This window comes from Anarrhichthys ocellatus, unplaced genomic scaffold, assembly GCF_004355925.1.
Source record: "Anarrhichthys ocellatus isolate YVR2014 unplaced genomic scaffold, GSC_Weel_1.0 scaffold108, whole genome shotgun sequence".
Classification (NCBI taxonomy): domain Eukaryota; kingdom Metazoa; phylum Chordata; class Actinopteri; order Perciformes; family Anarhichadidae; genus Anarrhichthys; species Anarrhichthys ocellatus.
This window is the reverse complement of record NW_022280138.1, coordinates 369,057-392,862: the sequence shown is the minus strand read 5'-3', so window position 1 is coordinate 392,862 and position 23,806 is coordinate 369,057. Positions and strand designations below refer to the sequence as shown.

Sequence of the window (23,806 nt, the reverse complement as noted above, 5' to 3'; positions counted from 1 at the left end):
TGGTTGACACCGCCATGCATTTCTGTGACCATCACACTCTGCATGCACGAGTTAGATGCTATTTCCTGCGTAGACCAGCAGCGTAGCAAGATCATGTTGTCAGGTCTTAAGCCTCAAATGTTTTGAGTGTACATCCGATACAATCATAAATGTAAGCCTTTAAAGATCATTAAGAAAATGAATGTGTGTGAATGTGCTTCAGTGTTTGTAACATAACAGACTGTCAGTTTTCTGGGATGGGGTTCAACTCCCTGCAGTGTCCTGCTGATTGTATTTGGACTTACATGAATAAGTCCAAATATTCAAATATCCATTTGCTGTTACTTGAACACTTTAATTTGACACTGTTTTCATTTTAAGTTCTTCTGTAACTTTAGATTGTAGTGTGAAGCATTCATTGTAACATTTAACCTGATTGTCATGAAGAAGCTCTGGACAGATCATTTATACTAATGCCCACTGACATGGTTTGAAAATCCACTGTTATCTAACTTTTGCTCTCCAAGCATCTTAGTTTGCACATATTTAGATCAGAGAAGTCTTTTTCTCATGGTGTGCCCACAAACCCTTTTAATAAGTTCAGTGTTTGGGCCGCTGTAATTATAGAATCCTGCTTACGTCCATGCTTATCAGTAGGTGGCGCTATGACTATGAGTTAATATTGTCATGCAGAAGTCCTAAAATCATGACTAATCAAGCATGTCAAGTTTGGGACAGTTTTGACAAAGTACAGTTGAGTTACAACAGCTTGATGGATGATGGCAATAAAATGGCTGCCACGCCAAGTCCATGTTGTTCAATGAAACCTCAAGCTTTTAATCGCTAAGGTCTTTAGATTGTTCTGACCAAATTCTAAGCTGATCGGATTAATTCCCTAGGAGGAGTTCATAGTACAGCACCTGGAAATGGAAAAAAAACACAAGAAATTCATACAAAATTCAAAATGGCTGACTTCCGGTTGGGTTTAGAGCATGGACCCCTAAGATTTTTTTTTAAGTCTACATGTGATACATCTGCTTACCAAATTCTATACATCTAGGTGAAATGTACTGCGAGGGCTGCATCGTCAAAATATTGTAGGGGGCGCTATCGAGCCGACTTGCCACTCTGAAGCATTAAAATCACATCAGATAACTACATTCAGGATTTTAAATGTTTGTGACAAGTTTGGTTATGTTTTGAGCATTTTTAGCCCCTCAAAAACACCTTAATCTTTCATGGCGAAGAATACGTTGCCACGGTAACGACTTTTCACGAAACAACAAGCTTTGAGTAACTTTTCATCACAAAGGTCTTTAGATTGCTCTGACCAAATTTGAAGTTGATTCGTTAAAGTACAGCGCCTGGAAATGACAAAAACGACACTAGAAATTCATAAAAAATTCAAAATGGCTGACTTCCGGTTGGGTTTAGAGCATGGCTCCAAGAGACTTTCTTTTAAGTCCACATGTGATACATGTGCCTACCAAATTTCGTAAATCTACGTGAAACGTACTGCGAGGGCTGCTTCTTCGAAATTTTGTAGGGGGCGCTATTGAGCCTATTTGACACTGAAGCAATAAACTACATTTTGGGCTTTAAATATGAATGCCAAGTTTGCTTATGTTTCGAGCATGTTTAGCCTCTCAAAATTACCTTCGTTTTTCACGGCGAAGACTGCATCGCCACGGCAACGGCGTTCGACGAAACATCAAATGCTTCATGAACTGGCATTATGAACTTGTTATATTTGTGTGGAACTAATTTGATGTTGATCTGATTTACCTACTAAGAGAAACAAGCCAAAGTATAAAGACTTTAACTTCCTGTTACCAGTAGGTGGCGCAATGACTATGATTCAAAATTGGCCTGCAGATGTCTTCAGGCCTGGAGTCTAATCAAAATGTGAAATCTGGTAAAGATCTGATGATGTGGAGTCGAGTTACATCAGTTTATTCGTTCATGGCAAAGAATTGAAATTCGCCAAGCCGCCACGTCGCCGCCCTTCAACGTCTTACAATCTTCACTATGAAGCATTATCAAGGTCTTAAGGCTGTTCTGACAACATTTGAGAAGGATTTGATTAATCTGTGAAGAGCAGGATGTCAAAGTACAAAACTTACACCTTCCAGTTGCCACTAGGTGGCGCTATTACTATGATTCTAAATTATCATATAGATGTGTTCCGGGTCAGGATGTTATGACATGTGAGAGATTTGGAGCAGATTCGACAATGTATGGCCGAGTTACGCCAACTTCCTTTTTCATGGCGAATGGTGTGTTTTTGCCGCCACGCCACGGACACATAGTTCAATAACTTTTTGATCTTTGAGCAACTTTTAAATGCCAAGGTCTTAAGAGCATACTGACCAAATCTGAAGTCAATCGGGTTAAATCTCTAGGAGGAGTTCGTTAAAGTAGGGCTCCTTGAAATGGTCCAAAAACGTCAGCAAATTCAAAATGGCCGACTTCCTGTTTGGTTTGGTGAGGATTTTTTGTACGTCCCATCACGATCCACATACCTACCAAATTTCATACAGCTAAGTGAAACCCAGTGTTGGGGCTACTCAATAGGGGGCGCTATCGAGCCAATATTTCATACCGCAGCTGGACACCCCAATCAGACTGCAATTATCGCAAATTCTTGCTTGCATGCCAAATTTCCAAAAATTCCCAGTATCCCCAGCACCTCCTTTTTAATAAACATTAGAATAACAATAGGTCCTCCGCTCCGACTACGTCGGTGCTCGGGCCCTAAAAATTAAATAATGTAAGTTTGAGTCAATACAAAAAGACAATCGGTCCAGTCCACATATACTGTGGGTTAACCTTTATTTCAAGAGTAAGTTAAAGACTAATCCTTACACAGCCATCATTAACACACAGACAATACAAAATAAATATTCACCATCACTTTGTTCTTCATCACCAAATAAATACCAAATATGTGTAGCTCAATATTCCCAGTGTATTGCAATGTACTCAAAATAGTTTGTGAAAATAAAAAGGGAAATAATATAAACAGAAGCTTTTTTAGAAAATGATTAAAAAACTTTCAGTTACAAAATATTTGCACTTAAAAAGATCCCAGTATTTTAAATAAATAATAAGATATATAAAACAATTTATAGTTGATATCTTAAAATATTTCCTCTTTGCACAATGCAGAGGAAATGATTCCCTTCTCTTGGTTACCGTTTAAAATCTTCTCAGGTAGCATTTGGAAATAAAAAAAATAATAAATATATAATGAATAATAAATAGGCATACATAAAAAATAATACAGCAGACATGAATGAATAAGTTATTAAACCAACATTTGCAAAGGATTTAACTAGTTACACAGCAATAGTAAGAATGAATCTACAAACTAGTCCTGGAGGTGCAACATCACTATGCTCATATACAGTAGAATACTATCAACATTATTAAGTGGAGATGGAATATGTTCACTAACTAAGAGAGTCTGCTCAGCTCAGGCTGTATACTGCACTCCTGACTTTGTTCTGTACTCTTGCCTATCTGCGTATACCTTGAGATGCCCTTGCTTACAGTAACAGTTTCATTCCAGTGTTGTACCACGCTTTACGTCCACACCCTAATCTGTTCACGCTCATACCATCATAAAGCAACATGCAAACAGCAAACTAATGCAAAGAACAGATGACAAAGTTCCAAATGAGAAGAATTAATTACATACAGTATCTAAAGGGTTGGGAAAGAAAGATTGGTGTAGTCACTGTGATGTCCCGCTCCCTGTCCTCCTCCTGTCCGTCACACCTCGATGCCCTTCACTGCCTTGTTGATGGACTCGAGCAGAGCCCGGTTCTCAGGGTTCTGGTAGCAGTCTTTATTGGTAAACATGTGGGTCAGGGTGTCCACATAGCTGTCAAAGTTCTGCTCTGACAGCGGCTCCTGCTGAACACACACAAGTTCAGAAGTCAGAAAGTTTGAGTCGATTCAGAGTAAGAGTTTGAATGGTAAACTTCTACTTATTACTGACTCATAGAATACAAAATGACAATCATCAGTTGAGCACATAATGTGCTCTGGACATTTCCCCCTCAATATGAATGAAGATGAAACTAGTGGTAGGAGGAGTTAGCTATATTCTCTAAGATGAGAATATAGCTGTCTGAAGACACGTCCTCTGGGAAAAAAGGTCATATGCTAGTCTTGAAAAGCTGATTGATCAAGGACAGCTTGTCATCATTCCCAGGGCGTCAAAACAAGAGCTTGGTCACGCCCCTCGGTGTCTGATAGGATGCACAAGACATCCTTTAGCGTCTGAATGAAACACTCAGGGCGTTCAAATTATTGCATTGTAAGCCCATCCGCGTCATTATTGGGATGACGTAGTATATGACCAAAATAACTCTCACAGGGTAGACTGGAGGGGAGGTTCATGGGTCAAACAAACAAGACAAGAACCTCATCCACTCTCATTTTTCAATTATAAACTGAGCAGATCAGATTTTGAGCACAAGGGTTTATCTACAGCTTTAGTGCTCTCAGTTCTGAGAGGCTTTTGTACTGTTACTTTGTAAGAACTGCCGCTCTGAACTGTGTGTTCTAAGCTCACTTAGTTTGGCTCGCTAACAGTAACTGGGAACGTTAATAGGTCTTCACAGATCCCAGTTTAAAGAGGCTGTTGTCTGTTTGCTCAGTTACAACACATGCCTACACGGTCACTCTCCAAAAGGGGCCTGAATATGCTTCTATTGAAAAAACCCTCAACCTCTGTCTTCCCAGAGACTCCTTCAGCCCCACGTGCATGTGCGGCACTCTCCATGCTAGTTACACTAAGTGGTTACGGTCAGCCTGGGTCCCATGGGTATAACACCCACACCTCATTGAGGAGGTCATTGTTATGCATGTCACATGTAAACTTCAAGTCAGCAGTTTTGACATAACAATAAGAGTACAATCATTTAGTGCAACTGTTTAATATTCTGGTTTACTCACTCTGGTTTACATTAAGACTGTGTTTTTTATACTGTTCTTTTGAACCAATATTCCTATTTATTTATTTTATTCTTGCATTTTTACACACTGAATTATTATTTGTTATTTATTGTTTTATACATTATTTATTACATGTATGTTGTTATATTGTAGTAGTATGCACATATTTTACATACTTAGTATTATTTATATTCTTTAATTGTTTCTCTATATACAGTATTTCTATTCTAAAATGGGAGAAAGTGTAAGGTAACGCTTGGTTACATTGTAACATTGGTTCTCTCAAGGCCGCCGCTAAGAGGCCGTTCCGATCAATGTTAATGGATGAATGCATGCACACATAAGCCCGAGCATGGGCCACGTAGTAGGGGTGGGAGAAAAAATCGATACAGCATAGTATCGCGATATTTTGCGTGGCGATATTGTATCGATACACGGACGCCAAGTATCGATATTTTAATATGTAAACTATTAAAAAAATAATAATAATTTTTTTTTTTTTGAAAAATCAAATCAATTGCTTTTTCAGTCCACTAGATGGTGCTGAGTTGTTTTCTGGTGAGGTCAGCAAAGGTCCCGGGTCAGCGTGATTGGTAGGAAGTTGGTCAAAACAAAGCAAAACAAAAACATCTGGCCTCACAACGGGGTTAAATCTGCCAACAGTAGCCAGGCTCATGGGGAGAGTGCAGCGCATAACTGGCTCTCTGCCCTTGACGTCCACGCATCGCAAGTTATACTGAGTTATATAACTCTTATATCCTACTTATATAAGTTATAGTTCATATACTGAGTCCACACGTTTGCATTTAGTTAAGTTGGACTATGTAGTAATACATTCAGTTTGTCAGGTTCATGCAACATTTATGACATTGTTGGTCAGTCTGTCTGCTTGACAATCCTATTTTGCTGCAATAAAAATGATTGAAGTGAGATGAACAGACTGAAAACTTTATCTTATTAGATAAAACATGTTGACACAGTTTTCCTTTGGGGACATAATTTGAAGTTGAAAAAAGTAATAAATCGCAATATAGGCCTATGATATCGCAATACTCAGAATATCGCAGTATCGTGATAATATCGTATCGTGACCTAAGTATCGTGATAATATCGAATGGCGGGATCTCTGGTGATTCCCACCCCTACCACGTAGTGGTGTGTTTTAAAGAAATATCCACATCAACTGTCCCAGTGGGGTCAGCCCCCGAACATGTGGAATATGTAACTGTGTGGAGAGAACCCAATGTCCTTTTAAACAAACCAAAAGACATTGTGTATTCTCACCATGGCAGGCAGGCGGATGTTGGTCAGGCTGCGGATCAAGGCCTGACTCAGGCCGGATAGCTCCAGGAATAAGGCCTCATTCCTCTCCTCGATATGTTTGTTCTCCTCCTCCATGCTCTTCAGGTTCTTCTCCATTGAAGAGATCTGAAGCAGACAGACACAGAACTCAGTCTTGAAGTAGCAAAACAAAGAGCTTGACAATAGAACCATGATTTTGGGCTGCAGGGGTTTTTCAGTTTTAGTACCACTGACAAACTGGCAGAGAGACTTACTGGCTGCACCATATCCAGCTCTACTAATGCATCAATGAAGCTGGTCTGTACAGCTTCCATCTCTCTCTCCAGTCAGTTATTGCCTCTGATCAATTTTAAACAGCCTCCCATCACATGGAAGTGTCTCCTTGATGTACTTTAAAAGGCATTGGGTGTCTCATCCTCCTCCTGCTGGCAGAAGTGCAGCGAGCTGAGCAGCTGAGCTCACCTGAGTGTGCAGGTTCATCATGTCAACCTCCATCTCTGTGTTGGACTCGCCCAGCTCGTTGATCTCCTTGTTGAGCTGCTTGATGTCCTCATCGTTGTCAAGAACTGGGCGAAAGCAACAACACACAGTTAGCAATCAGAGCATCAAGACAACTGTCACACATTTTTATCACAGACATCACTTATATTTGCAGATCCATAGTGGTGCTGCATGCAGTGGCAACAAGTCTATCAAAGTGTAGAGGACATTACATCTGGGCTACACATCTGTCTCTGAGTCTGTGCATGTTATGTGTTGTTGTCCCTGACAAACCTAAGGGACGTTTTATGTCTTCATGTCTCTATGTCTTTTGGTATTATTAGTAGTTTGGGGGACATGTGGGTCACACTATCAGGTAGAGTGGAAAGTTCTGTCTCTTACCATCACTGGCTCTGAACTTTGCAGTGATATACTCGTCTCCGGGGAATTTGGATCTCTTCTTGTTGGCCGTTGCTCTGGGACAACCTGACAGACTGAGAGGAGCAGCAGATCAGGATCAAGAGCTCTAACATTCTAACAAGGCTGAGATTATTAGGCTGAGATGAAACTCTCAGCTAGGTTTGGGATAACACTGTGTGTGCTGAGACCCTCAGATATTGAGGATACCTGCGGTGTGTCAGGAAACTGCCGTTAGCGTGGCCGGAGCCGTCGCAGCCTGGCGTCGGGCAGGTTGGTCCCTCAGTCTTGAAGGCCTTCCAGGAGAAGGGAGTGCCGTTAAGGAGACCTTCCTTCTGCCGGCGGGCTGCCAGCGGACAGCCGTAGGCACTGCGGTGGGTGGCATACTTCCCGCTGATGTGGCCCAGGCTGTCACAGCCAGGAACCGGACACCTGGAGATAGGCAGAGACCATCGTATGACTGTTTGCACTCTCACCGATGGACAGCGGAGATGTCAAGAGGCCAGCACAAGATTGACACATCAGTCCAAATGTGGTGATTTAGTTTTAGAATTATAATAGAAAGCAGTGCTCAAGAAAAAAGCACCAGGAATTAATTGGGAGTCAATTGGGAGGTCCCAGAAGGTTCCAGATAAGACAAATGTCCTCAAATGTATGTACGATTTATTACATAAATAAAATTAAAAATTAAAAATGAATTATGTTAAATGAAAAGTTTACATTTACACCCCTCAGTTAATTAAAAATAAGCTTATTTGACACTCCACTTTACTTTTGAATGACCTAACATTTCCTGTTTTCTCAATAGCATAAATCTATCATTGATCTCTTTTCCATTTTCCATATAGAATAGTAAAACAGAAAAGATGGACTGAACTAAAAACCTTCAGAACATGAATGTGCTCAGTACAGTGGATGGTAATCTGCCTTTGTTCTGAGGGTGGTAAAGTGTTCAGTAAATGTCATGACAACCTGCCTGTTAGATGTATTTCTCGTGTATGAGTACATGTTTTGTCCTGATGGTGGTGTTGACTGAAAGGTCAGGGGGTCACGCAGAACACTAGGATTCCTCCTCCAGAGTGTAAGAACATCCACGATAAGTTTCATGAAGAGTGAGCAACTGTTGTTAATCACTTGATTATATATATCCCTCATCTCCTAACAGTCGTGGTACAGTGACAGTCTAATGTTAGATACTGCTTGGTTGCAAGAGCCAATGAGCTTCTGTTGCTCACCTCAAGAGCTCAGAGTCTTCCTTGTCATCTTTGGTGGGGGTTGATTTGACCCCGCCTTTCTTGGCTCGAGGGCATCCGGACAGACTGGCAGGAAGGAACAAAGAGGACCAATCACAGTATCCGTCTGCACAGAGTGACTGATGGTACTGCAGGCAGAACAGGAGGAGAGCTCCTACCTTCTATGTGAAGCGTAGTTTCCTGTGATGTGGCCTGATCCATCACAACCTGGAGTGGGACACCTATGACACACACAGACGATCTTTCACTCCACAGGCTTACATTATCAGCAGACTGCAGGCAGAAACCAGCTTTTCTCACTAAATCATTAGGGCTCATTGTTTTGGGTTTTGATTTTTCAATATTGGACTTAATTATGATTGATTCTGACTATTTTATATTTGTGTTAAAAGGAGAGCAGGGACAGAGCTGTAGCTGCAGACTGAGTGCTCAGTGAACATGTTGGAGGTGAGAGACAGGAGAAGCAGACATACTTTAGTTCAGCTGTGTGGGCAGCCATGAGGGTCCGAAGTGATTTATCAGCAAGAGGACAGCCTGACAGACTGGAAGATAGGTTAGAGAGAGAGCGTCAGAAAACCAGACTGAGAACAGGATGTCTGAGTATGAGTGAAGGAAAGAGCCAGAACCTGAACTGGACTACAGAACCAGGACAGGACTGGGCAGCACACACACAGGGAGGACAGGAGTTATTTTATTATCTGATCTCTACAGCGGTGGAGTAGTTGGATAGGAAAAATAATGAGCGATGAATGTGTGTGTGTGTGTGTGTGTGTGTGTGTGTGTGTGTGTCGAGTCATCCCAGTCATCGAGGCAGAATGAAATCAGGTGCAAATGAAACAATCCACTGCTGATGTTTGCTGCTGATTTAAAAGGCCTCTTTAATTCTAATGACAGCATTTCTGCAGGTCATATGGTTCTTAGACTCATGTTCCTTCACCAGGCGGTACTCTAGCCCTCTCATTGGAACTGAAGAGGCCACATTTGAATGGTGAAACATCATCAACTTTCAGTAGATTATTTTACTTGGACCCATGTCATCTGAACACCAGTCATAGCAAATAATGTGAAAATAGTTTGGTTCTTTTTAAAGGGTTTATTTGTTGCAGATCTTTATACCTAGAAAAACATTTATTTTGAATGAATGTTCCTTATGTGTTCCTAAGGGGTTAAATACCAGAGAGCAGCCTGTCATGCCAGTGCTTAAACTGTACTCGACTCAGCCTACAAAGCATGTACATGCAGAATTTGGGGGCATGAGCAAGTGCAAGAATTATTAATTTGACAGCTTAATTTGTGATATGAAATACAAGTAGAAATTGATGTGCATAAATGATATTAAGACATATCTCTGCTACCTGCCAGCCTCTGTTCAGGCCATGATGTATGGAGAGAGGCTTTTACAGGCTCAAGCAGAAGTCTATGCTCTTATCCACCAGCTTTCCAACTTCCAACATATTGTACTTAACACAGCTGCACATTTGGGCTCCTTGTGGCTTGTTTGAGCAGAAAAGGGATCTATTTAGATCCAACACTTACAGTAACTATATTATTAGATTCGTACATTCATTAGAAAGTGGCCGTACTGAATGACAAGCAGTGGTACTCGGTTGGACAGAAATCTAACGGGGCAGGACTCATTCAAGCTCTGCGTCATGCTTATCTACATTTCCACAGGCTGGTAACAGATTTGTTGAGTCTTTCCAGGAAGTAAGATTTAATAGAGCTTGTAATTTTGCCAAATTTTTTCAGTGTTTCCACATACAACTGGAAAAATGCGATCAAATTTACCAGTCACTCCCCTTTTCCTTCTAAAATGATTCCGGTCAGAATCATCAAATCTGCGTAATGCAATCACACTATAGATTTGTAAAGCAAACATACTTCACTTATCATTTCCAAGTCAGAGTGCAGGTCTTACCTTCGGTGTGATGCGTAGTTGCCAGTGATGTGTCCACTGCCATCACAGCCTGGGGTGGGACATCTATGGTCAAGACACACACTCACACGTCAGTCCATTGCCTTTGAAGAGGATGCTTATACTGACACGCCAGATAAAAACACTATACTTATACTATACTTTTTGATTTGTTTTTGTTTCAACAGAATATATGTAGCCAATATTGAATATCACTTGCTCCTATACAGCTATTGCGGCAACTCTGAACCTAATGCTGTGTTTATGTCATATGGGTTGGATGGTAGAGATGGGAAAGATTTGAGAGTTCACATCACCTAACGACTCAAGGAGGTTGTACAACTGTTCAAAATATATTGTTAAAAATACAGTGCATTGTGTTCGTTACATGTCGGTTTAATTACTAACTTTAAAATGTACGAAATGCTCAAACTTTACAAACATTGGTAAACTAAGTGTGTGTCGATCAGTAATGTCGGCAATGGAGGCAGTGTATGGATGTGTGGTATGTGGGCTGTGGAGGTGTTGAAGGTGCAAAACCAAAAGACAATAGTGCAGAAGGGATGTTTAGGGGTGAAGGGAGAGACAGTCTCATAGCCTGGAAGGCCCAAGAGAGCTGAATCAATCCAAAGACCCGGCTGAGGTTGTCCACTCAGCCTCCCGGAAAGTGGGAGGGCCGTCACACATGCTATCTACGAGTTGGAAACTGATATTTACAGAAACTCTGTGTGACATGAACATAGCATTAGGTTTAAGAGAAATACATTTGAGGTACAGTATATGGTTGCATAATTGTTTAATGGACTGTGGTGGTTGATGCTTGTCCCACATGAACTGTAACCAGGCTTCAGATCCTTGACCAAATCTGAAGGTTTTTTGTTTTAAGTGGTGTTGATGTTTCTGTATTCATTCATAATGTATTTATATTAATCTTTTATAGGGATACAGGGGTAAGCAAACATTTTGATATTATGGTATTTTTTATGATCTTGTTAATCAAAGTGCAATATCGACATTAAGGTTAACATGACATGTAATTATGACACCACATTAAAATTCAAATCTCCAACTGATTGGCAATGTGCATAGCAACATTTTCCTCCCATAATCAGGATATTGTAATCCTACATTGAAGCACTAAACTGTACAAGAAGACTGCCATCCTCATGAAGCCATCCACATCTGAGATAAAATCATTCACCTACCAACCTTCCACCAATCTTGTTCATCAGCTATAAACTTCTGCAAATTCTGCAGGGATGGCAATGAGTACTAGCCAATCAGAGGCAGAGTAGGGCGGGTCTTCTTGGAATGTGGGTGGAGAAAAATCAACTACTGTAAATAGGCTGTGCAACTGCCAATGGCTAATCATTTAGCATACAGATGAGAGGGCAATTCAACATTTACAATACTCTGGTGCACACTTACTGCTAGTGTGCCATTGGTTAAGCTACCGTGTCACGCAATGTGTTGATTGGACATGTGGTAAGAGTTGTGACTTACATAAGAATCTCCTTTTTGCTGTCTTTGGGCTGAAAGTTGACCTTGAAGCTGCCGGTGGTGACCTCACCGGGGTACTTTCTGTCTTCCAGGTTCTCCTGGTCCTCTTCCTCACCATCAGAGGAGGTGTATGAAGGAGCCGTGTATTCCACCTGGAGAAAGGTGACACACGGGTAATATGGGGGGCAAACAAACGTTGTCATTCGCTCTCCTTATATGTGTCTGTCTTTTCTCACAGTGGTGTGATTTCTGCAAGCATGTACCTCTTCATGGTCTTCCTCTTTGACTCCACTGGACTTGGTGAAGTCCAGCGGCCCCTCCCACTCAGGCTGAGTGTTGCTCTGAGACAGGGTGGCTCCGATGTGTTGAGAGGATGACGAGGAGGAGGACGAAGGCTCTGGAGGCTGCACACCCTCCCTCTTGGTCTTCTTCATGCTGAGGTCCAAGGTGCCGTTTTCATCCACTTCAATGTCCGACTCCTACAGGGTTCAGATTCGCAGTCAGTGCAAATAAAGTGAACAAAATGAAAAGAGCATGGGAGTGCCCTGCACTGTTTATCTAGTCTACATAGTGTACCTTGGAGCAGGGTTCCCTGGGCTTGGTGCTGATGGTCTCTGGTCTCTCCCAGCAGCGGGTGGACAGGTTGAGGATGGCTGTTGCTGCCATGTGGGCTGCCTCTGCATCTTGGCTGTAGTCATAACTACTGGAGGACGAGGCGCTCATAGAAAAGCCTCCTGACACACTGTGACTGGGGGAGGAGGCCTTAGGGAATGATTTAGCTGTGTGGGGATGGAGCAAAATTAATATGCTGGAACAAGAACAGGACAGCAGACCACTATATGTAACGTTATAGCTAAACATGGCTAACAGAGCTGCTGCTGGTAGTTACAGTAATACAGTGGCGGGCCCTGCATTTTATACCTGGGCCTTCACTGCTGTCCTGCAGCTGAAATACCACCTTATAACCACATGATGGCGCCACAGCTATTATTCATTTTTAAGGCTGTAACTATGTACATCTTCGTATTAAACCGTTCGGTACGAGTCGTCTGAATAATGCTAGAGCATTTAGAAAATGCAAAAGCCTAAATTCAGGAAAATATAATGTCAGCTGCTCTGGCTGTGGAATCCGCCATCATTCCTTAATGACAAGCTGCGACCCACAGAGATTATCATAGGATTTTACTTTCACAACTTGAACATAGAACGTACTGCTCTGCAATGTCTTTCCTCGGCTCAGCCTCCTGTGTCATGGTGTGTGGTGCATCTCACTCAGTCAGAATGCCCATATTTGATTGGCTGAGCTGCATCACGTGATGTGATTCACTACCCGATAGCCTCTGCTGTTAAGTTTTGTTTCACAATAGTCACGTGCTCGCCCACTGACCAATCACAGCACACTCTGCACCTCGCGGCAGAGCTACACATGGACACTGAGCTGCACGTAATGCTGACGTCATTATAGGCCAGCTAGCAGGTGCTGACACGTCAAAGAATACGCCCAACATGTCAAACTAAAGATCTGATTGGTTGAACACTATGACAATCAACAATATCGTCCCTATATTTTTATAAATTACAATACATGTAGTGTATTTAAGATAAATTATTAAATTATAAAATAGATATAACTTTGTGATTCTGTTTAGGCCAGCAGACTGACGGCCCACCACTGCAGTAATATCACATTTGTTTTCATCCATTGGTGGTTGTTGTGCATGGCAGCAAAGGAGTCATGCATTATTGTGTAAACACACAGTAATGTACGGAGCTTGGCAGGTGGAGAAAACTACAAACTAATCTGTAAGAACAATAATAACTACTTTATGTTCTCAAATGACAGCAATGTGTATCTCTAAATGTGATTTAAAACACATTTAAGAATCTGAGGAATATTCACATATTTCCCTGGAAAATCAAAACACATTATACCACAAGCTGCATTAGATCCAATGGGATCATTTTGAATACCCATGGCCGGAACACCCAATCAATCATCTTCATCCTTTCAACTGTTGTCTTTTAAGACATCATATTTGACTGTGTCTAGGATAGCTTCTACCTTTTCTGATTCTTTTCTTTATTGTCTATTTTTTATGATTCAGTTTTCCAGTTTTGTAGTTGGACATTGTGTGAATGTTTTTTTTCATCTTGATACAGACTGTGGACTTGAGACAAGTCCAGGAATTTAGCAGGACAGAGAGATGTGGTTATCGAAATGAGAGATTCAATGTTCTTTTAATTTGTGCACACAACTTTTTTGTGAACTTGAATAAAGCAGTTTGAGATCATGATTATTTAATGAAATAAAAAATGAATTTCGATGGATTGCATTGTCAGATTTTTCAACTCTCAAATATTACAGAGTTAATGTTCAAAGTTCATTGTTCAACGCTTCATGTTGCATTTCAACACATTGCATGCCAAAATCTAATGTAGAAGTGGAGCGTGGCGGTGAAGTGTGTGGCTCTTACATTTCAAGGCTTTGGGTGATGTTTCAGTGCTGCTGGGTGTCTTTGGAATGAGCATACGCTTTCCAAACACCTGGACATCAAAGCTTGCATAGTCAAAAGACACCTTGGAGTATTTCTCCAGCTCCTTGGCCAGGTTAGCTCGAGGTGTGGTGGTCACTGTGTTGGGCCGGTAGCTGCCGTACTGAGGGATCTCCAGCTGTTTCACAAAGCACATGGGCCTGGAGGAGAAGACGTCAGTTATGCATTATTGCTACGGTGACATAGACGTAGCTGGAACTTTAAACTACATTTCGTTGACGATAAATTAACTATGTTACCTTGTATGTATCTATGCTTTAAAACACTGAAGTGAAAAAATAAATCACCTGAGCACTCTGTCAGAGTTGGAAGAGGGTTCGCTGGGTGAAGCCTGTAAATGGACCTGCTTGTCCTGGCTCTTGTTCAGCTTAGTTGCTGCTGCGATCGGACAGCCGGACAGACTGACGGAGGACATATCCAAATGTTTGCATTTAATGGGACAAAACTCTCATGAATAGGTAGACATTTAATATGCAGACAGGTGTTTGAATTATTTCAGCTTTCTAAAGACAGTGTAAGTATGTGTTAGTAGTATTAGGTGAGATTGGGTCTCCTCTGGGATTCACTCAATATTTTGTTCAAATGTGCACTATTCATTTTTGATCATTTCCATTGTGACTACTCCAGAATTTGACTCTAAAGGCCTCCAAAACTACAGTTAGACCATTATTAATAACGGCACCTCTGCCAGACTGTGTAGGAACATTGATGTCTTTGACATTATGCATAGATTTCTGAATCCAAACTATGAGAAAAATCCTCACATTAATCTCAAAACCAAAAAATACTAACTTAAACTTTTTCTCAAGTCCCTAATTTTGGCCTTTAGAAGACACAGAAACATCTGCCATATGTTCCCTTGCCATATTTGTTGTGCTAGTTGGGCACATGTGTTCTACTGTGTGTGTGTGTGTGTGTGTGTGTGTGTGTGTGTGTGTGTGTGCGTGTGTGTTTGTGTGTCCTTGTGTGTCCTTGTGTGTTTTATTAACCTGCGGTGTGTGTTGCGGTTACTGTTGACATGGCCTTGGCCTGTGCAGCCAGCAGTCGGACACTTCAAGACGTTCTCATGCATGGCCAGGACTACAGACACACAGCAGACACATACTCAGGTCAGTCGCTTTCACACACTAGCAGTAGTAACAACAACATTTGAAAAACAACAGTGGTTATAAAGGTAGGAGTATTAGTGTAGTATTTTCTTCTAAAATAGAAGGAAGTAGTAGTGGTAGAAGTAATACCAATGCTGGTAATAATGGTAAGAACAAGCTAGCTGTTAAATATCACAATAACAATGGTCTGTATGTCACATTAAAAAGAGATCTAAGGACTGTGTTTGAGTTGCTGTATCCCTGAAAGTGACACAAGATGCACAAGAGCGTCACATTTGTACTGGTGGTCTACGGCGTTATGAGAGGTAACGTGCACTCACTCTCTGGAGGGATTCGGTCTTTGTGAGGACATCCAGAAAGGCTGCGATGGTGAGGGTACAGCCCAGTCACATGACCTGTACCGTCACACCCTGGGGTTGGACACTTCACCTCCTTCTTCTCTGAATAGAGGATGGTGTGATTTAGATGGCAGCAAAAATGAATTGGAGCACATCAGTCAGTAGTAACAAGGGGTGAAGGTACCTCAACATTTGGCTCTGACCTACTACCAAGTACTACCAGGCCCAGAGTCTCACGGACTGCTATCGATAACGATGCCTTTTATGCATCATTAATAGGCTTCTGAATACATTGTTATTACCACTGAGTGATTTACCAAACATGAGGCATTTCTTTTCTCTATTCTCTGTTAGTGACTGCATCCCATGCAGGTTCAAATACAAAACAGTCTGAATGGTAAATAATACAAATTGCATTTTTCAGCGTTTGGTGAGCACTTCTGTTGTGTAAACTGCTCAGATAACCCTTATTGTCAATTTACTTACAACATCCTCTGAATGCCCTCTGTCTCTAGTTTGTGGTGGTAAAGTTTCATGAGGCTGTGATTATCATAGCGGTCACACCAGGTCATTTTATACACTGATGTTAAGGTTCAAACAATGGTCTCTCTATGTGAAATGGCTTCTATGGACTGGATAATTGGGCTCATTGGATCCAAAAGAGGCTCAGCTCTCCAGTCATACGTTATGCAATTCCCCCTTTCAGTACAGGTTGAAAATAACACATCTATACGGCATTCAAAAACCTCTTGGTATTTCCTTCAAACAGCAGTGGGCATGTCTGTGAAGGGGAGACTCATGGGTACCCATAGAAGCCATTTCCATTCACATATCATGAGGTGAGAGGTCAAGGGGCCGCTTCACAAATCGCTATGTCAGTTTTTCCCTTGCCAAAATCGATCCCAACTTCGGAGCGTTATTTAGCTCCTATCCGACAAGCTTCTTAGGGTTTCTTCATATGATACCAGTATCTTCTAGCTAGCTGAACTGAGCTAGGGTAAGACCAGTTAAAACAAGACCTCAAGTGTTGGTAATATTGATACTGTGGGTATGGATCTGCACACCATTAACTAGTACCAGTAGTAAACTGTACGAAGACCAGGCGCCAGTGATAAGAAGGCAAGTCAAGTCAATTGAATCAACAATTCTACGCAAAATAAATAGATTTGAGTGATGAATATAATATTTAGACCTAATGTATGGTATTTACCAAACATAGGAATCCACTAATCCATAAAATAAACAGGAGCAATTTGAACTGTTGTCGTGTTTGGCAGTAGTAACAGAAGTACCTTTGCTGTAGTGAGCAGTGCGGCGGGCTACAGCAGCAGGCTCGGAGCTCTTGCTGGAGGTGCTGTATGGTTGGTAGTCCGGGGAGCTCCGGGCCTCCTGCCCCCCCTTCACCTCCTCCGCCTTCAGGGCGATGGCCTGCTCCAGCAGCCCCAGGTTCCCTCGAGTCATATCCCAGTTCTCGGAGTCGTCCGTGATTCCTGAGCCCTCTGAGACACGATCCTGCTCCTCTCCTTCATACTCCTCCTCCTCTTCTTCCTCCTCCTCCTCCTCATCATCATCCTCGTCATCATCCTCCTCTGAGCGGACTTCTATAACCACTGTTGCCGGAGAGGCTTTGCTTGAGTCCCGGTCCTCCTCTTCCTCCTCCACCACCTTGCCTACTTCCTTCCTCTGCCTCTCATCCTCCTCTTCCTCTCTTTCATCTTCATCCTCCTCTTCCTCAGTCATAGGAGTGCTGACCTTTTCTTCCCTGAGTGACAGCTCAGCCTCAGATCCCTGAGTGCGTGGACTCAAAGTGTAAGGAGCATCAATCTCTTGGTAGACCTCCCTCTCCTCTTCCTCCTCCTCCTCCTCCTCCTCCTCTTCCTCCTCCTCCTCTTCCTCCTCCTCCTCTTCCTCCCTCTCACTCTGGTCCTCTTTTGATTCTTTGGCCTGATGGTTGTAATCTCCACTGGAGTACTGGTGATCAGAGTTTTCCTGACTCATCATATGTCTTTCTATTGTCTTTTCTTCTACGATATTCTCTTGCCTTTGCTGCTGCTCTTCCTCTTCCTTTTCTTCATTTGCTTCTTCTTCCTCGTCTTCTTTTGTTTCTTTAAGCTCTGTAACCCCCGTTTCTTCTTCAGGTTGCTCTGATGACTGGTCCTTTGTCACCAGCTGACCTTCCTCCTCCTCCTGCTCCTCCTCCTTGGTCTCTGTTTCCTCCTGCTGATGCTCATCAGTGTCTGTTACTGGCTTCACTTCCTCAGTAGTTCTCTCCGTTTCCGTTTCGTTCTCAGTCTCCGAAGTGAAGCTTTCATTGTCGCCAACTTCAGCCAGAGGACAAACTGCTGTTTCTGTGTCCTCTGTTGTCACCAGTGAGCAGTCTGCTGTGGATTCAAAGTAAAGACAAATGTTACTGTCACCATAGCTTTGTCTTAGTCATCCCTACATGGTCACATTGGGACTGACCTTGTAGTTGACCTTATCTGACTTCTTTAGCATTATTGAGGTGAAGACATTGAGCATTTTCAGGCAATTAGTCAAGTCTGCTGCTACTCCCAAACATGCAGCGCATCCAAACCATCCTTTTCCCTGTGTGTACTTAAGCCGTGAGTGCTCACTCTTTTAAAACTCAACTTAAAATAAATGTCCTTCTATTAACGATGAACTGGGAAAGACTAGTTTGTTCTCCCCTGCAACTTTATTGTTGAACTGAAAATCACTCATGCCTCTAACAGTCTAACAGGGGGCTTGAAAGTGACTGATGATGTATCTCAGCTCATATCATAAACATGGTTTCTGTACAAAGGTGTTTTAACACGCTAGCAGTGACCAGCAACATTTTGATTGTTGACCCAATGATGATCTTTTTTATCTAGCACCATCATCAAAATTTTAATTCGTTAGTTTTAGGATTCCCATCAGACCAGCTGTGCTGTTTAGTGCTAATTAGCATGTTAGCATGCTAACAAGCTAAACTATAATATCATGCTAAACATTAACTCCATCAGCATGCAAACATTGTCATGCTGACGTTAGCATTCAGGCCCAGTCCTATTGTGACAGTACAGCGTCACACTGCAAGCATGACTGTGGACTCTAAAAACCACTCAGCTGATGGTCTTCAGACCAGCTTACATTCTTCTTGTTTGCTGCCGTATTGCAACAATTTAGTCAACCTAAAAATGAGGTCTCCTAACCCAGCCTTGGGTTATGGCTGTCATCTTAGGTATTAATTAGATGGAACAATAACAACAACAACATTGTTCTGCTAAACAAATTTATTAAAACAATTCTGACATTTCTATAATCTTTGCTTTTTTGGCAAGTTATTAGGTTTCGATTAATTATGTCTACGTTTAGATTCATTTTAAAGGCATCTAACAGTGATTCAAATGAAACAATGTGAAAGAGCAGAGTGGGAAATCTCACTTTCGTGAACTGGTTTGACGAGATCCACCTGAGAGTGAGGCCCTCATTTCCCTTGTTCCAGCCCTGTCTGCTGTCTGCACACTGATACTGTGTTTAATGTTTCAAGATAACTTTTCAGGGTTTTTTTTACTCACTTTTCGTTGACTCTGGGCTGCATTTTGTTTCGTTTTTCTTCTTCTCTTTGAGATCGTTGTCGTCTTCCTCCTCTTCCTCCTCTTTCTCCTCTTTCTGTACTTCCTCCTCTTCTGCTGCGTCACTGTCTGCATTGAAGCCTTCGTCTCCTGCTTCTGTGGCAGGCTGGTTCCTCCTCTTGGGAGCAGACTGGTTCTCCTCAGCTTCCGCCTCCTCCAGCTTCCTTTTCTTCACTATTGGGCATCCCAGTATGCTGAGGATTGCAGGACGGCTATGTAAGTGAATACTAACAACTAACATGCTAACATAAAACAGCAAAATCACTAGCTTGTTGTTGTTGTTGTTCTGGCCAACACTTTACATTGTGAGATGTAATGAACATTGGAGCTTCTAGCAGGGCTGTATATTTAATGTATGATAACATAAAATTATGAAATACAGCAATTGCCTTGATCGTCTCCATCTGAGTGCTGATTCTGTGAGCTTTTGGTGACATACCAAAATACAAAGCGCTAGCTGTTTGATGACATACAGTATGGTTCCTACCTTCTATGTCGAGAGTATCTTCCACTGACGTGGCCTTTGCCATCACATCCAGGGGTGGGACAGCTGCTACTGACACACAGCAAGACAAATACACACTTCATACACACAAAACAAACTTCATACATCATGATAGTGTGAAGTGAAGCATATAATCACTCACTTTAACTCCTGCTTCATCTCTTGGCCCACAAGGTCTGACGACACTGAGAGTAAAGCAACAGGAGAGTCAGTAGATGCAGAAATAAAAGTCAAATGCAAAGACAGCGATGCTTTTATTTTGTGGAGGCTTACTCGTGGCACATTTGCACATTTTGAAATTCATCCTTGTCCATACAGAGTATATGACTCTTTCTGTCTTCATGAGGTGAGTACAAAACTTACAAACTGGATTATGAACCAGCAAAGATGACAATTGCTCTATTGGGCCACAGAGCCCCAGGGACCCAGAAAGACAAAGAAATTGTTTGGTAATGTTAGTCGCTCCTGAAATGATAAGGGTCTTTAGTCATCAATAATTACATTATCTAGAGGCTATCACTTGTAGCGAGGCCACGATTCAAAATATCGTTCAAATTCTCATTAGCTTTGGCTCAACTCTTATTAGAATTTCAAAAACAATAAGTTCATATCTCTGAACAATCAGTTTGTTGTTCACAACATATTAGAATTGTTCATTCATTCAAGCACACTGGACTTGTTTTGGCACACGTGTGTAAAAGAATAAGTACAATTGTTTACAATTTGCATAATAACCATTTGCATGTCTTGCTGATCAAAACTGATTTGATTCTCAGTGAAATCATCATGTTCTTCATAACTTCTTTCATTGTTAGAGACAACACATAAAGAAAGATCCGTTTAATTGTCTAAATCTACATATACATGTATAGTCCATAAATCTCTATGACATGATGTTACTTTCTGTGAAGAGGTAGAATTTGTTGTTTTTTACTCAACTACCGGATGTTTTTACTTCATCAGGTTTTTGGACTTCATGGATATCATTTTGTGGCACATTTTCTGTTTACTGTCTATGTCTTAACATGAAAGATCAAAGGTGAATGTTCTCTTACTATAACAGTACATGTAACACATGTCTACACAAATAAATGTACTTTATGCACACAGATATATGCTGTCTCTGTGTTGTACATTATTAAACATCTACCTGTTGAAATCAGAATCCAAGGAGCTCAGTACAGTAGCATTCAGCTAGACAACACTGACATTCTTGTATAGAACAGTAAGTATTTGTATATAAAAGTTGACTGCCATGATGATTGCAGGTATTATTACCTTTTGCATACATGCAATAGAATTGTGAATCCCATGAAACAGTTGTGACAAAGTTGTGTGCACTTAGAATTTGAGATCGTTAAGTGTCATGAAATGAGCCAAATCTATTGAGGAAAATAGTAAATGTATCAATTAACTAGAAAATCATTTGACACACAGTAAACCTGACGCCAGGTTATCTTCCAACACTGGAGTCCTAGAGAACCTTTTAGCAAGATACCATGTTTTTACACGTGGGGGCCCACATTCATGTACACCCTGCACCCCCTCAGTGTGTGTGTGTGTGTGTGTGTGTGTGTGCACGTGCGCGTGTATACTGACCCCGGCTTCCTTTGGAGCGGGTTCGTGTTCGTGTCTCTGCAGTGTCTTGGCTCATCTGAAAAAAAGAGGGAGGCAAGATCCGTTAATGATGACAGACAAACACACAGACACACAGGTAGGCAGACAGACAAACACACAGACAGACAGACAGACAAACACGCAGACAGACAAACACACAGGCAGACAAACACACAGGCAGACAAACACACAGACAGACAGACAGACAAACACACAGACAGACAGACAGACAAACAGACAGACAGACAGACAAACAGACAGACAGACAGACAAACACACAGACAGACAAACACACAGACAGACAAACACACAGACAGACAGGCAGACAGACAGCCAAACACATAGACACACAGGTAGGCAGACAGACAAAGACACAGACAGACAAACACACAGACACACAGGCAGACAGACAGACAAACACACAGGCAGACAGACAGACACACAGACGGATTGATGGATAGATAGATAGATAGATGGATGGATAGATAGATGGATAGATAGCTAGAGAGAGAGAGAGGGAGGGAGGGAGGGATGGATAGAGAGAGAAATACTTTGTTGCTGGTTGATTGCTTTCCCCTGGTCCACCACTGGCTCAGTGTCTGACCTTTGAACTCATTTTCTGTTGGATGAAACACACACAGAAACCCTTTACTGTGAGCTGGTGATGAAAAGGAAATATTTCTTTTATCAGATAAAATATTTGTATCATATTCGTCAGTTTAGCCATTCTGGCCCAACGTATTGCAGCACACAGCTACAGAATATAGATGATGCTGACAATACACTGTAGAAAGTGTTGTGGTTTAATTGAATACATTCAATGGTGTAATTAAGAGTTCAGTACTATCAAAAACATCACACAATTAAATATGTAATAAACAATGATATATATGAAATATATATTGAAAGATCAAAAATAAATAGTAATAATAATAAATGAATTAGTTAAAGAGAAAACTTATAAGAAAAAATATATCATGTGTCACATATAATTCCATTTGAAGATTCGTCATGCTCTTGGATATAGAACACGGAGGTATGTGATGGATGTCAGTGTGACAGAAGACAGCGGTGCTCAGCATGGCGTCACTTTCAATGTGGATTGACGGCTTCTACATTTCGCCTGACAGAACATTTCACACACAAACCCAAGTGCGAATATCAAGTAGTTTGTAGGCTTATACGCTTCTTGTGCGGTGACAGTAGAGATGAAGGCCGGGCTGAGAACCACGAGGCCTCGCTCTTCTCTTCTTAGAAAACACAACACATACAAAGGCCACCGGCGTTCCGCGGTTTAGACTTTTAATAAATTGACTGCATCGACACCGGGCCGCCATTGTAGGGGCCGGGAATCATCACCGACGATAGTAATCTGTTATAAAGCCCGACCGTCCGCGCATTCGGAGGGCAGAAATTATTCTCCGCTAAAGGAAAACCGGCAGAAAGCAGTCTGACATCCGCGGTGGGCTAGCCTTTATACAGCTTCATCACGTCCTCCCTGCTCGGTGTGGAATCCCCCGTAAGGCCCAAGGCCCCAGAAAATACCGACAAATAAGTGCGCTTCACGCTCTTTGTCAGAGAGACATAACGCCTTACCTTACGCTCCCCTCCCCCTCCGCTTCGACATCTCCGGACTGGCAGATAGACCTTCTACAGGGACTGCAACCACAGCTCACCGCCAAAACACTGCGGAAGGACTGGATCAGTATAGCAGCAGCCTCAGACTGAGCCCAGCAGCCCCGAGCTTTTCAGCACCCCGGACAGAGCCAGCCGAATCTTCAGCACCATGGACAGAAACACCCGCTACACTGCCTCCTGCAGGAGCACAGGAGAGCTACAGACGGTCGCAGCTCACACAGGGGCCGCCCTGCCTGGCCCGGTCTGTGCTGATGGAGGTGGTGACGGTGTCAATATTTCAGGAGCCGCTAAGCATCTGGAGGACGGACTATGCCAGCGTGAAAACTTTTGTTCCCAGTGACTGACTCATATCAGGTCTTGAAACCACACAACAGATGGTAGAGCTGATAATACCCCCCTGAAATACACACACACACACACACTGGGCCATGAATCCAATTAATCAGCACTAATAAATAAAGTTCTGCATACACATAAACTGCTATGTGAGAGCAGGTATCAGTATACATAAGTAGTCTATGTTCAGTCATTATTGAGTTGATTCCCGGGGGGAAATACTGTGTAGCCTCTGTGTTTGACCTATCTTAGGAAGCTAGTCAGGGACCGTTGGTAGCACAGT

At 42.0% G+C, this 23,806-nt stretch overlaps 1 protein-coding gene across 4 annotated transcripts; it reads right to left on the bottom strand.

The window, feature by feature from the left end:
- Positions 1 to 2,779: 2,779 nt before the first annotated feature.
- LOC116399311 (myelin transcription factor 1-like) lies at positions 2,780 to 23,413 on the bottom strand. Of its 4 annotated transcripts, none has more exons than XM_031876384.1 (23): positions 23,146 to 23,413; positions 22,101 to 22,168; positions 21,532 to 21,586; positions 20,075 to 20,117; positions 19,915 to 19,983; positions 19,371 to 19,621; positions 17,103 to 18,191; positions 15,793 to 15,912; positions 15,353 to 15,443; positions 14,651 to 14,764; positions 14,286 to 14,503; positions 12,388 to 12,590; positions 12,075 to 12,290; positions 11,815 to 11,963; positions 10,315 to 10,377; positions 8,870 to 8,938; positions 8,555 to 8,617; positions 8,379 to 8,462; positions 7,354 to 7,575; positions 7,129 to 7,220; positions 6,709 to 6,812; positions 6,229 to 6,372; positions 2,780 to 3,894 (listed from the first exon to the last, which is right to left on the bottom strand). In XM_031876384.1, exons 3-23 carry the CDS (start codon positions 21,584 to 21,586, stop codon positions 3,754 to 3,756), a joined length of 3,600 nt encoding a protein of 1,199 aa, XP_031732244.1. In that variant the 5' UTR covers positions 22,101 to 22,168; positions 23,146 to 23,413; the 3' UTR covers positions 2,780 to 3,753. The 4 variants fall into 4 exon arrangements, with proteins under 4 accessions (XP_031732244.1, XP_031732242.1, XP_031732243.1 ...); XM_031876382.1 differs by having other exon boundaries at positions 2,780 to 3,897; positions 23,146 to 23,412; XM_031876383.1 differs by having other exon boundaries at positions 2,780 to 3,897; positions 19,915 to 19,980; positions 23,146 to 23,412.
- Positions 23,414 to 23,806: the final 393 nt, after the last annotated feature.

Coding starts and splice junctions, on each gene's coding strand:
- LOC116399311 (XM_031876382.1), bottom strand. CDS start 21,586: ATGAGCCAAGACACTGCAGAGACACGAACACGAACCCGCTCCAAAGGA. Junction 14,504..14,650: donor AACTCTGACAGAGTGCTCAG/GTGATTTATTTT, acceptor CTTCTCCTCCAG/GCCCATGTGCTTTGTGAAAC. Junction 8,939..10,314: donor AACTACGCATCACACCGAAG/GTAAGACCTGCA, acceptor CCTATCTTCCAG/TCTGTCAGGCTGTCCTCTTG.